The sequence below is a fragment of the Eumetopias jubatus genome, unplaced genomic scaffold (assembly GCF_037043125.1).
Source record: "Eumetopias jubatus isolate StellerSeaLion01/CBP00866 unplaced genomic scaffold, mEumJub1_p1.0 scaffold_4, whole genome shotgun sequence".
Classification (NCBI taxonomy): Eukaryota; Metazoa; Chordata; class Mammalia; order Carnivora; family Otariidae; genus Eumetopias; species Eumetopias jubatus.
The window spans coordinates 172,134,039-172,148,649 of NW_028274810.1; the positions used below are offsets into that span (position 1 = coordinate 172,134,039).

At 34.5% G+C, this 14,611-nt stretch overlaps 1 protein-coding gene across 4 annotated transcripts in view; it reads right to left on the bottom strand.

The window, feature by feature from the left end:
* The window catches only part of CSPP1 (centrosome and spindle pole associated protein 1), a 166,693-nt gene that overhangs the window by 110,530 nt on the left and 41,552 nt on the right, over nt 1–14,611 (bottom strand). For 2 of the 4 annotated variants that reach the window (XM_028113310.2, XM_028113297.2), the window contains exons 4-7: nt 10,313–10,416; nt 4,803–4,883; nt 3,329–3,430; nt 1,948–2,387 (exon numbers count right to left, since the gene is read on the bottom strand). In XM_028113310.2, coding sequence (XP_027969111.1) covers nt 1,948–2,387; nt 3,329–3,430; nt 4,803–4,883; nt 10,313–10,416 — 727 coding nt within the window. The remainder of the gene's footprint in view (nt 1–1,947; nt 2,388–3,328; nt 3,431–4,802; nt 4,884–10,312; nt 10,417–14,611) is intronic. The other 2 variants (XM_028113319.2, XM_028113303.2) reach the window with 1 other exon arrangement.

The following is a 14,611-nucleotide window of genomic DNA, read 5'->3' on the forward strand; positions in this document are numbered from 1 at the left end:
AAGTTTATACATTAACAAAATGGAAGTATTATATAATAATGATTTAAACTTGAAGAAATACTTCTAAACATTTTAAAACGTGTAACAGGAAGTATTCTCACTCATTCTCATGTTTAATCTTAAAATGCTACTTGGAGATTATATAAAAAGTTCATTTTACTTAGGGAGTGTATAAGAAAATAAGATAGTTCTCAAATAATTAGGCTGAAATTCATTTGTTCAGGTAAAAAATTATCACAGGATAGAATTACAAAAATAATAAGCATATTTTAAAAGCAATCATAATAAGTTTCTTGAAATTCCAAACTTAAAAGATAGCATTACATTACACTTTAAAAATAGACACCATAAAGAAAAAATGTTTTCATGTACAAAGAAAGCAGAACCAAGAGTCCAAGACTACCTGCAGTTCCCCAACTGAGAGCTCTTTTAGTTAAGGCAGCCTTTGACTACCTTCAGGTATAAACATTTTCAAATATAAAACATTATAGGATTTAGAGTATTTTCTGGAGTACAAACAATTAGATTCAAATCAGACAGAAATGACAAGTAGCCTTGCAAAATTCTAATCCTTCATTTACATCACTTAAATCAGGATGATAATTAAAAAGACTGGGTGAGAGGCCATAATGGCTCCAGAATAAAGAGAAGACAGCAAACTGTAAAGGTTTTGTATTATTAATATCTAGAATACTGAATGTACAGCATTATGTCTCAGAAATTTTCTAAAATATTTAAAAGGTAATCTATTTGGACTAAAGAAACAGGTCCCATAAACTCTTCAAAATTTAGATTTCACCCTTTCAAGAAATATGGAACCCTGCCATATTTCTATCTCCAAAAGTTTATGAAAACAGAGCAAATTTTAAGATAAATGACTTAATAAAATAAAAACTCACTGCAGCAGTTAAGAAATTACAAGTAGTGTCCCAAAAATAATCATCCCAAAGAACTGAAAGGCATCTGAAAATCTGATAGTAAAAATCTGGTATCATTTAAAAAAAAAAATCTGGTATCATTTCACTTAAGTAAATGTTTAATAATAAGTGACTTAAAAACAATGAAGTATATTGATGATAGAAGTACTGAGAGCATAAGAACATTAAAGGAATAAGCTGTATTTCATCTATTTTAAAATGTCCTTTTAATCCACATTTTAAAATTTGAATCTGAGGGCGCCTGGGTGGCTCAGTTGGTTAAGCGACTGCTTTCGGCTCAGGTCATGATCCTGGAGTCCCTGGATCGAGTCCCACATCGGGCTCCCTGCTCAGCAGGGAGTCTGCTTCGCCCTCTGACCCTCCCCCTCTCCCCCTCTCATGTGCTCTCTCTCTCATTCTCTCTCTCTCAAATAAATAAAATCTTAAAAAAAAAATAAAATAAAAAATAAAATAAAATCTGAATCTGGGATTGCCAGCAACCTGGTTTTAATTCAAGTTCTCACAAAGAGGAGTTTTTTCTCCTGTCAGTCACCTAGGAGCACTATGAATCTGAGACAACCCTGAATTCTTGCCTCAAGGTTTTTTAAACAATATTGGCAACATGAATTCAGACTGCAAACCTGAATCAGTACTGGCTTACAGTTCAAAATCTCAGAGAAGCTTTTTCTTTTCTTTTTTTAATCCCTCCATTTAGTGCCAAGGTTGAAACATGGAAGTTTCCTTTCTGTCCCCTTCTGTGAAAAAGTTTATTTCCCATTTAATTTTACAGGAAGGTTGTAGCCTTCCAGCATCCCAGCTTTATTACAGGGTCCCTTTCTCCCCCATCTTGGGGGGTTTTATTTGTTCCTTCAGTGGCACATAAAAAATAATGCTGTAACTTCAAACTGACAGCATCTTAGAATTAACCAAATATGTAGAAAAATGAAACTGCTTCTCCCTAACATAATCATAAAAAGTAACAACATTAATACTAAGCAAATAAAGAAAATAAAAATGAAGTTGTAAATACCTGTCATTTGTATACACTCTCAAAAGTCTTCTATCAAAATCACTTTCATATCTAAACCTCTCGTCCATTTCTTCACTTACTTCAGGATCTTGATCTGGTCTATAATACTGTCTATCAAAAACACCATCCTCATTAAACCGGCAAAATCTTCTATCTGGAATTTCAGCTTTGTTGGCAAACCTGTGATGTTTTTTATTGGAAATGCCCACTTCTTCATTAGTTTTTTTAATGATTCTTCTATTCCTTAATTCAATTTCATCATCTAGTTGTCGATATCTGTCCTCCTCTAGTCTTCTTTGGTTTAGAAGCTCTTCATATGACTCCGAAGGAGTTAAGACATTTCTTATAGGACCCTCTGAATTTTCACAAGATGTTTGTATTTGTGAAGGTAAATCAGGCTTAACCTGACTAATAGGTTTTTTATTTCTTTGATTCTTGAGCTGGTCAATTAAAAAAGAAAACAAAACAGATCTTAATACAATGCTATTTCTTAAAAAGTAATTATACCCTCAACTGATGCTTAGTCTATCATCTCAACTCCAAGGCCTAATCACCCAAAAGAAATAGCTTATCTTTAGAAAAAAAAAAAACTCCAAGGAAATGTTAGCCTTCAAAACTTAATAAATAAAATATATCAAGCAACAGTGATATGGGTAAGTGGCTACAAAAAGAGAGGATAAACTAAATGCAAATTCCTATCCCAGGAGATAGTAGGTATATTTTGGCAGGTAATATTGCTTCAAAATATTTCAAATTAAATTCTTAATACAAACAATATAGAAAGTGGTCAATTTTTTGGCCCTATTAACATCAACCATTCTTAAATTTGGAAAAAAAATATATAGCGAGAAATTGTCAGCATTTTAAAAATCACTTAAAAGTAAAAACTAGGGGCGCTGAGTGGCTCAGTACAATGTCCAACTCTTGATTTGGGTTCAGGTCATGATCTCAGGGTCAGGAGACTGAGCTCCGTGCCAGGCTCCATCCATGCTGGGCATGGAGTCTGCCTAAGATTCTCTCTCTCCCTCATCCCCCCTTCCCCGGCCCCCTCCCCTGCCTGCTGGCACTGTCTCAAAAAAAAATTTTTTAATAAAAAGTAAAAAACTTTTCTATTGTTTAGTAAAAAAACTAAACATCACTTAAAGCCAACCTCTAAAATTAAATCTCCCCCCTGAAGTTAAAAAGTAGGGTAAGTTCTTCAATATGTGATAAAACCATTAATAACACTAAATATTAAAATGCCCTGTTTAGTTCAATTTGGCTTAATCTTTAAAATATTTACATAAAAACCAAGTGAAATGTTTAACATATAAAAATATTTTCAAGTAAGTACAAAATTCAACCTCTGGTGTTAAAGATTTACTTTAAAAGCAAAACCTACCTCAGTACTACTCTTTTCTACCTGTCTGAACTTGTCAGTAGATTCTTCCTTACCCCTGAGAAATAGATTGTATTCTTTGTTGCGTTCAAGTTTCAACCTTTCCTTAAAATAAAAATCAAAAGGTAATGTTAAAACTCCAACTTCAGGAAAAAGTACCTTTATGTCCAATCAAACTCATATAAAATAAGAGATCTTACCCAGAATCAAGCTTTATTAATAATCTCAAGGACAGAAGTAGTTGTAAGGCACAAGAGAGACAGGAAGAGGTCTGAAACAACCAATGCAATTCCCCACATCCTTTCTCGCCACATCAAAATAAACATTACTACACGCTTAGGTCCAGGTTAATACAGGAGGTCTTTAACAGCAGGGAGCTGCTTCAACCAAAAGCATTCATAAATAAATCTATCACACTAGTAACTACATGACTGTGTTTGCCAGGAGACCTGTCATTACCATGTTTCCAAGGGGATTTGACCAGTTACCTTCCTTCTTTCCTCCTCAGAGACATCTCCTGCCTCTATTTCCCCACCCCACTCCCAAAAGACCTACTGCTAATCATTTCTTTCCTAAGTATCAAGAAGATTGACTACATTTTGAACATAAAAAGGTATAATTATCACAGACACTAAAATATTATAATATAAATGTTCTGTTGAAACACATACTACATTAGGAAATGTTTTTAAGCCTTAATATCTCCACTGTCATTGAAACAGCACAATCTAAAAAAATAAATAAAGATTTAACTAGGTCATCTTTTGAAACTTATTATCTGTCTGTTTGACTTATGTACTATGTCATGATCGCTGATCTAGTTTGGAAATTCAGTCCCTACAAGGGGTATGCAGTGCTTTATCACTACCACCTCTAAAGAGTAAGTAGATGTCAGGGCGCCTGGGTGGCTCGGTTAAGCGGCTGCCTTCAGCTCAGGTCATGATCCCAGGGTCTTGGAATCGAGCCCCGCATCAGGCTCCCTGCTCGCCTGGAAGCCTGCTTTTCCCTCTCCCTCTGCCTGCTGCTCTCCCTACTTGTGCTCGCTCTCTGTCAAATAAATAAAAAAAATCTTAAAAAAAAAAAGTACATGTATTTGTAGAGTGACAGAAATACATTCAAATAGCTCCAGACCTCACTCTACATCAAAGCTCAGTATACTCTCATTCACTCATCTCACTGATAACTGTGACACAGAGCATGAACTTTATAGCTCAGAAACCAATGCTGAAAAACATAAATTCTAAATATTCAATTAATTCTCATATTAAAGATATATCACTCACATCATTATAAATGTTATGTTCAAAAGTTCTTTTAAAAACAGCACAACTAGGGACTCCATAGATTTTTTTTAAAAGACATATATTCAAGAATGGGAAATGATAATATCTTCTGCTTGCATTTAAGTCAGGAGTATGTTAATTATTTTGATGCCTCATAAAACTACTACCCACAATAACTATTCCTATCCACCTACCTTGGCAGATAACCTCTCACCAATAGGAAGAGAAACTCCCAGAGTAGATGGATCTGTTTCACTCGTGGACAGAAAATTTTTCTGTATATATACACATTAAAAAAATATATTATCTAATTGCCTTTATAAAATGTTTCATAAATGTGTCTTTACATTCTATTTTCTAAACTATGCATTATGCAAAGCAAAAGAATGGAACGGAGATGAAGACAGAAAGTACCAAAGTAATTAGAAAACAGAATTTTCTTCCAATCAACAGGTCCCTGAAGAGGAGAATCAGGTCTTAATTTTCTTTTTTTTTTTAAAGATTTTATTTATTTATTTGAGAGAGAGAGAATGAGAGATAGAGAGCACGAGAGGGAAGAGGGTCAGAGGGAGAAGCAGACTCCCCGCCGAGCAGGGAGCCCGATGCAGGACTCGATCCCGGGACTCCAGGATCGTGACCTGAGCCGAAGGCAGTCGCCCAACCAACTGAGCCACCCAGGAGCCCCAGGTCTTAATTTTCATTTGCAACATATATATAATTCCAGATGATTAAAAAGCCTGGGAAAAAAGGAAACTCTTTCCCAATTTATATTTCTCTTCTAAGCACATATTCTTCATTCTCAGTGTCCTACTATTCTTCAGCAAGATCCATATACATGCTGTAATAATGTTTTTTTACTAATTTTCCTGCAATAATTTACGAAGGGATATCTACTCAAATGCCAAAAGATATAAACTATGAACATTGTTTCCTTCTATGTACCTCCACCCTTGTTCATTAAAGATTTAGATAATGCAGTGTAGTAGACAGATCATCAGACTAGGAGTCAAAAGACCTGGCCTCCAGGACTAGCCCCAAAACGTCTCAGTTCTGTAACACTGAGTAAGTTGCTTAACCTCCCTGACCCCGTCTTCTTATATAAAATGAGAATGGTATCTGCTCTGCCTACCTACCAAAACTGGTATAAGGATCAGAGGATTAAAAATGTAAAATATCTTTGAATACTTCTAAAGCAAACACAAGGGATGAGTAAAAAATATATATGATCCCCAACTTTCTGGTAGTGCTTGGTAGTCATATAATCTGGAAGTTACTTAACATCTCTGCCTCAATTTCTCTGTCCATAAGGCAGGGATAATGCCACCTAAATCACTAAGTTATGAGGATTAAATGAATTGATACTTGTCAAGCTGTGTAGTTCCATGCCTTTTATTTATTCATTAAACAAGCAATTATTGACTACCTAAAACTTTCCAGTTACTTTTCTTGGTGGTAGGGGGACAAAGATAAGAATATATCCCCTCTATGTAAGAAATTTACAATTCAGCTGAGGAAACAAACATGTAAACAAACAACTATAATATAATGTACCAACTGCTACAATATAATTATATTCAAAACATTTGGGAGCAGAGTGATTAATAAAACTTAATGATTAATAAGGTTTGACTGAGGGGCGCCTGGGTGGCACAGTCAGTTAAGCGCCCAGCTCTTGGTTCCTGCTCAGGTCACAATCTCAGGGTTGTGAGATCAAGCCCCATGTCAGGCTCCGTGCTCAGTGGAATCTGGTGTAGATTCACTCTCTCTCTCTCTCTCTCTCTCTCTGCCCTTCCCACTCGTGCTTTCTCTCTCTCTCTAAAATAAGTAAATAAATCTTTTAAAAAAATAAAAATATATGGTTTTATTCAATCTAAACTTAGAAATAAGTTGTGCTACAAAAGCTGATTTGAAAGTTGGTTGTATAGAACTCTAAACTTATTTGTCAGGGGAAAAAATAGGATACCTGACTAGATCCCTGAGTCAGTTTAACCCTTATATAAAAAGTAACACTATAAACCTAGCCATTTTGTAGAGTTACACATATACAAAAAAACACAGAGTTCCAACCCCGGAAAGACAGAGATACAGCATCCTCGCTCCTTCACTGGGCAGTTCACACTCCCAACACAGTCCTAGATAGATGTTTGAAATGTTCAGTAAAATGAAAAAAAATAAATAATGACAGTATAGTGAGTTATTAAAAAAGTTAAATTTTAGACATTGTCTCATTCATTCAACAAATACTGAATGCCTACTGTCCCAAACTGTTTGATATATCTGAGATTCAACAGTGAAGAAAACAAGATCCCTGCCTTCCTGAAGCTTACATTCAAGCATGGGAAACTGACAAGAAATAATAAACATAAGGAAGAGTATGGTATGTTATAAGGTGATAAGTGCTATGACAAAATTAAAAGAACAGGCTACAAGCAATTCAGGTTTCTTGAGGATGGGAGTAGGAAAAATAGAAATCCAGAGTTCCCTTTTGGACATGCTCAACATAAGATACCCATTAGATTTCTAAGATAGGTAGCCAAATGGAAAAGTGTGAGGTTCAGGAGAGAAGTCTGGGCTGTAAATATACATTTACTAATTCAATTTAAAAATTGTTCTTCTAAGAATATGTTCTCCCTGCACTTTTAAATGGTCAAGTGTCTTCTATTCTAAAAATTGGAAAGAAAATAGCAGTTGTTTAATGGTTCTTCTTGGCAAAATTTAAGGATTTAATTTTTTTTAATTTAAATATCCACGCAATCCAAAAGTCTGGAAGGCACAGAAAAAAATCTAGAAATAGGACTTCCTAGGGGTCAAGGAAGTCACTGCAGCCACCTACCCAAATCCTATGTAATTTTCTTTTTCCTGTGCTTTCCTTTCCATGCCCACCTTCTCAGACATCAACCAAAATTTGTCTCTTGCATAGTAAGGGATTACTGCTCCTCTATCACAACCACATTCTTGATAACCCAACACCAAAAACTCCTTCATATCCATTTGAATTTAAAGATTTGTACTCCTTGATCTTTTTCTCTTTCATAAAGGCAATTTCTTCCTATGCCTCCTACCACCTCTCTTTTTAAAAATCTTCTATCTATAAAGTAGTATAAAATCCACAAGTGAAAACGGTAGATAACTAGAGGAAAACCCCACCCAATAAGGAGTGGTGGGAGAGGGGAAGAATATTGAGGTACAAGGCTAGGGAGGTGGGCTGGAACATGAAAGACGACATGTCATGCTAAGGAGTATGCATTTTTATCCTGAAGGTCTGTGAGGAGACACTGAAGTATTTAAATTGGTAAGGGACAGGATCATTCTGGAAAGTAGTATGAAGAACAGACTGAAAATTAGTGGAAGGAGAAGCTAAAAATCTGTAGCAGTAATTTAAAGTAAATAATAAGATAAGAATCTCTAATATGCAGAACTAACAGTCCTAAAACAGTTATCAAGGTCTTCACAGGCTGCTTACAGAGGTGTAATGTTTCACACATATCAAAATAAAAATCTAGTCTAGAAGCACCTCGCTGGTTCATTCTGTAGAGCATGCAACTCTTAATCTCAGGGTCATGAGTTGAAGCTCCATGTTGGGTGTAGAGCCTATTTAAAAATTAAGTAAATAACAATAAATAAATATTTTAAATAAATTCCTTTTTAAAAAAATCTAATCTACTCTATCCTATCTACCTACATCATTATTTTTTACTACTCTCAGAAAGAATCTACTCTAACCTCCTCAGACTGGTAAATCACATGTGATTCGTTCATACAAAGCTAAAGCCTACCATCCAAGTCCTTCATTCTATATTCTCCATCTGAAAAGCTTCCTCTCCGTGATTTGCCCTCTAGAATATCCAAATCCTACCTATCCTACAATGTCCTACAAAATAACACCTTGAGGTCTTTCCTGATCATTACAGCCTTATTAGTTATCAGTTTCTAACCTGTATGAATGTTATCTCTATGACCAGATTCTAAGACCCCTTGAAGACAGATTCTTCTTCGTAAGTGCTTAAAAAATGTTGGGTGAATGAATGACTGTGTGAGATTCTTTTTATTTTTTTTAAAGATTTTATTTATTTATTCATGAGAGAGAGAGAGAGAGGGAAGCAGAAGGAGAAGTAGGCTTCCCGCTGAGCAGGGAGCCCCATGCAGGACTCGATCCCAGGAGGGATCATGACCTGAGCCGAAGGAAGACACTTAACGATCTGAGCCACCCAGGCGCCCTGTGAGATTCTTTTTAAAAAAAGTTCTGTAAGGGGCATCTGGGTGGCTCAGTCGTTAAGCATCTGCCTTCGGCTCAGGTCATGATCCCAGGGTTCTGGGATCGAGCCCCACATCGAGCCCCACATCGAGCTCCCCGCTCGGCGGGAAGCCTGCTTCTCCCTCTCCCACTCCCCCTGCTTGTGTTCCCTCTCTCGCTGTGTCTCTCTCTGTCAAATAAATAAATAAAATCTTAAAAAAAAAAAAAGTTCTGTAAAACTATAGTGTTTTTGTTTTCCAATATAAATTTACAAACACAATCCATGGGTATGGGTACAAAAATACTGAGTAATCCAAATCCTGACAACACACAGTTTAAAAAATCTTAGAATATCCTGAGTATCTTTTATTAATCTTAATGTGATTAGCATAATTTGAAGAAAAGAACTGGCATGCTGAAAATAAATGGGCTTATAATAGCTGCATATTTCTAAAAGATGCATAAGAAAGCAACAAAAATAAATGCAAAGCAGGAATCAAAAAGAATGCTTGATTGAATTAATGAAAAATTATAACATATAGACTGCCATCTTGGTAAAAGCAAGGCTATAAAATGTTACCATTCAAAAGTCTCAAAATCACAAATGAAGTTATTTTTCTTACTAGTTTGAGAGCAACATCATAAATGAAAATAATTGCAAGCTACTAGATCTAAAAAATAAGAAAAAAAATTAAAGAACATTTTGCAGGCAACCCTACCTGTCTTTTTGCTTGTGTAATACCCTAAAGTCAAGGAAAACAAACTATTGATAAAATGTATTCAAAGTTCTTTCTCTCCATGTGCAAATCAGAATAAATAAGAGACCACTTATACACTTGGAATAAACATTACAAAGTATTAAAAAACAACAGAATATCTCAGGATGACTAGAAACATCATAACTTTAAAATAATTTGATATGCTAAAAAGTAAATTTCAAAACTTACAAGAAATCTTTAGTTTAGCAATTACATAATTTAACCAAACATACTTAAAACAAGAGTTCTGCTAAGTAAATAGATTAAATCATAAAGCAAAGACTTTGGAAGCTAAGTAAATATGTTAAATGAAGTTTTTAAAAGCTTAGCCGACAGGAAAATAAGTGGCAACTAGAATTCCATGTGTCATTTAAATACATGGTCGTGGGGACTAGAGAAGCAGGGAATCATAATTGGGTTTTTTTAAACCATAACTCTACAGAAAATATGAACAACCAGAACTTACAATCTCATTTAAAATTAAAACCCACTACCCTACTGCAAAGATCAAGAATCTGTTATTCCATGGTACCAATTCTCAGCACCACTTTCTACCAATGTCATATATGTCCCTTAACTGTCATTTTAATATCCTACTGTTAGATACCAATGAAAACCTAAAAATTAACACATTTGACTAAAACCTTAGGAAAATAAATTTAGCTGGTGAATTCTGAAGCATAAGATCCAGCTAACTAACAGAATGTATTACCTGAGTAAGATAACGTCTGTAATCTTGCCTCAATTCTTCTTTTAGTTTATGTTTCTTACGTTCATAATCTTCCCCAAGTGGTAAACTTAATCCATAATCAATTCCTAGAAAGAAAACAAGTAATATAGCTCCTTTTCAAACCAATGTCAATTTCAATACAATCTGCTGTCACCAATGCACAGTAGCAAAGAACACAGTCATGTTTGATTCTGAGACTGGGATCAGGATAATAGTTTACTTAAAATGTTTCAGCAGGTCATACATTCACACATATGGAAAATATCCCTCACGCCCATGAAACCCAGTCACCCAGTTCTCCTGCCCAAAACAACCATTACTGTTTCTTGTATTTTCTTCCAGAGACTTTATGCATCTATAAACAGATACTTTTAAATTACTGTGTGTGTGTGTGTGTGTGCATGTGTCTGTGTATTTACTTTTTCTCCCTTTAGATAAATGATTCTGCATTGTTTGGCATCTGGCTTTTTCAGAGTACAAAATTAAAGAAAAGCTGATTACCTTTACTTTTTCACTTAATTCTACTGAAATTTCTATAAAGACAAATACCTACAACAATTTTAAGGTCTGTCTTCTGTGAAAATTAATAATGTGATTTTTTTTTATTGTAAGAATATCTTTGTTATAACATGTTAGAGAAAAAATTATTAGGACTATGCATGGCTCAGGCTGAAATTTCCAAAACTTTAAAAGTTAAGCCACCAATTCTGATTTCATATAAATGGGTATTTAATTTTTTACTGTGGTAAAATATACATAATATAAAATTTACCATTTTAACCACTTTTAAGCACACAATTAAGTAGCATTAAGCATATTCACAATGCTGTGCAAACATCACCACACACACAAAATTAAGGTAATTTCCAGAATTTTTTCATCATCCCAAACAGAAACTCCATAGAAGGATGTTAATTTTTTAAGAAAAACTTTAATTTTGAGTCATGTTTCCATACATAGAGCTCAAAAATCAAATTACATTTTGGGGTGATGATCGACAATAGTGATGGCTGTAAAACTTGTAAATATACTAAAAACCAGGGTTGTACAATTTCAATGGGTAAACTTTGTGATATGCAAATTATCTCGATAAAGCTGTTAAAAATCAAATTATATACTTTCAAAATATTTTAATAGTAAAAATACTGTCAAGAGGCACAGATATCAGGTGAGTATTTAGATTTTGAAGTTCCTCTTTTTTTAGTCCTACTATATAATACCATAGTATAAAAAGTTTATCATTTCTAAACAAAATAATTTTCCTTAATGAGTCAGCTACAAGGAAGATAGGTGAAATAATTAACCGTAGTTTATAAACTGATATAGATATCACCATTTTTGTGTCTTATTCCCTCACAATGCAGCTAAATGATGGGACTTTTCATAAAAGTGTCATATAACTGCTTTATTACATCACTGAAATATTTCAGGGGGAAAGGCCCAAGTGGTATAAATATAAATGGATGTCTCTTGATTTTTACAGAATACTAAATTCCACTTTCCACCATGAATACCATGGAATTCTCTTGATAAACACTTCTAGCCTACATAATCCTGATAATAGTGGGTAAAGCAGGCATCCTTAGGGATGCCTCTCACTCACACTCCCAACTCTCTCCCAAAAGAATTTTTTTTTAAAGACTTTATTTATTTGACAGAGAGAGAGACAGCGAGAGAGGGAACCCAAGCAGGGGGAATGGGAGAGGGAGAAGCAGGTTTCCCGCCGAGCAGGGAGCCGATGCGGGGCTCGATCCCAGGACGCGGGGATCATGATCTGAGCCAAAGGCGGGGCTCAATCCCAGGACGCGGGGATCATGACCTGAGCCAAAGGCAGACGCTTAACGACTGAGCCACCCAGGCGCCCCATCCCAAAAGAATTTAAAGTATCCCATATGCTTAGAATTTTAAATCATTCTAGAAAAGCATTCTTTCCTCACATAGGAATCTAAACCTTATTTTTAAAAGATACAGAATTTAAGCCTAAAGAGAGAAATAGTTTCGATTCTCACATTTACACATGGAACTAAGCTATAAGGTCAATGAAGGTAAGACCATGCTTTATTCAATTTTATAATGCCTGGTATATAACCTATATCTAAGAAATATTCAATGAATAAATGTATGAATGAATACATGAATGAATCCTTGAATACGAGGAAAGAATGAAAGGGAAAAAGCACACAATTTTTAATATTTCATTTCTGCTTTTAGGCAGTCTGACTGCATAGAGAAGAAGCATAGTAACTAGTAACCAAAGTTACTTATCTCTAGTCACAATGGATACTCTATTGTGTCAAGGAGAAAAAGAAAACAATGCTGCCAAGGATGATGCCTCTCAACATGCCAGGCTTTCCTACTGAGGAAAGCAGTAATTCACAGCTTTCTGAAAAGTCATGTATTTAAGGTCGTTTTTAATACAGGTTTTCAATTTTGCTTGGTGCATTTATGTAGAAAAATAGAAATTAAAATGTGATTTTCATTTATAAATTACTATTTATACTAAGTTCAATTTCATTTATCAAGAGGATTTGCCTTTTACTTTTGCCACAAACAGTATTTGTAATAATTGTCTTAAGAGACAAGGAAGAATACATACTGATTGCCTTCTGAACTACTTTAAATTTTATTAAGTTTAAGGTTTAGTCAACAGAAAATACTTTTTAACTGTTATTTTTGTCATAACATTTTACAGCATTAGAGGTAGGTCAGAGAAATAAAATTAAGAACTATATGGAACAATTTAAGTATTCTGTTCCTTTTAAACTATGCATGAACTATGGCATCTTAATTGACTTAAGAAACATGGTCAAACTTACTTATTAAGAGCAGTTGTCTTATGATGCTTCTAGTGGCAAATAAAGCATTAGTGTTATCTTAGGGTCATTTGAAGTGATGTCACTGAAGTACATCAGTGACTCTAAGACAGTTAACATTATGCTTCACAACTGTATCAATTACAAGTATTAGTTTCTATAGTGGTTATGGGCTAAAAAAAAAAACTATATTCAAAACTAAAGTATGCAATCTTTTTAAAATTAATTTACCTAACAGCACTCATAATTAGCAATTTATAGAATTACCAAGGAACACTTAGCTTTCTCTTTTATTATATTACCATGAGAAGTTACTACATAAAAATAATCAAAAGAAATTTTTTTTTAAAGATTTTATTTATTTATTTGACAGAGAGAGAGACAGTGAGAGAGGGAACACAAGCAGGGGGAGTGGGAGAGGGAGAAGCAGGCTTCCAGCTGAGCAGGGAGCCCGATGCGGGGCTCGATCCCAGAACCCTGGGATCATGACCTGAGCTGAAGGCAGACGCTTAACGACTGAGCCACCCAGGCGCCCCTCAAAAGACAAATTATAGGAAATAATAGGACTTTCCATAAGCAGGTGACTTATCAAGAGACAGGACTGCTTTAATTGAGAACACTGTACTCAAACTTTACCTATAAAGGTATTATTACACAGGACTCATTTGACTCGTACAATCTGAAAAGCAGAATATCTGACATTTAGTTCGCAATAAGAGAAACCTAAGATTACAAATGTTAAAAAGAATGAGAATTAAAAATACAAAAATTAGTAAAAAAACAAAAAAACAAAAAAACATCAATTTCCTGTTGTCCATTTCCCAAAATCTTTACATTAACTGTAATTTTTTGGCCTAGTCTAAACCTCAGAGCTTCTCTGCAATGTAAAATTCTACTGTTGCTTCCTTTCTGATAATTTTTAAATTTAACAATGTAATTGTTTTCTCCTTTATTATTCTCTTCCGAATTTCCCTAAGCATAATTGTACTTAAAATGAATTTTTACAAATCACACAAAATTTCTAGTAACAAGAGCAAAATCTCTTTATCTTATTTGGTAATCTGTAATCATTTTTGCTTGATTTCCAAAATAAATACTTCAGAGCATGAAAAATAAATCTAGAAAATTCTGGAGCCTAAAATACGAATCAATACTATTTTGATATAAGATTGAAAGACACTGCCTAAAAATGGATAAAAACACATAGGGACTATGGTCACAGAAGGATTCTTCAAGTACCCAAAGTTTAGAGGTAAGGGAGTTGAAAAGGAACAAGGAAAAAAAAAAAAATGAAAAGGAGTCTGCTGGAAGTCCCCCAAGCCATCTCCAGGCTGAGTGATTGACTAGACTTACAGAATGCATTATATTCACAATTACAGTTTATTACTACGAAAGAATACAAAGAAAAATTAGCAAAGGGAAAGAAAAAGCTCACGCAACAAAGTCCAGAGGAAACTAGGTACAAATC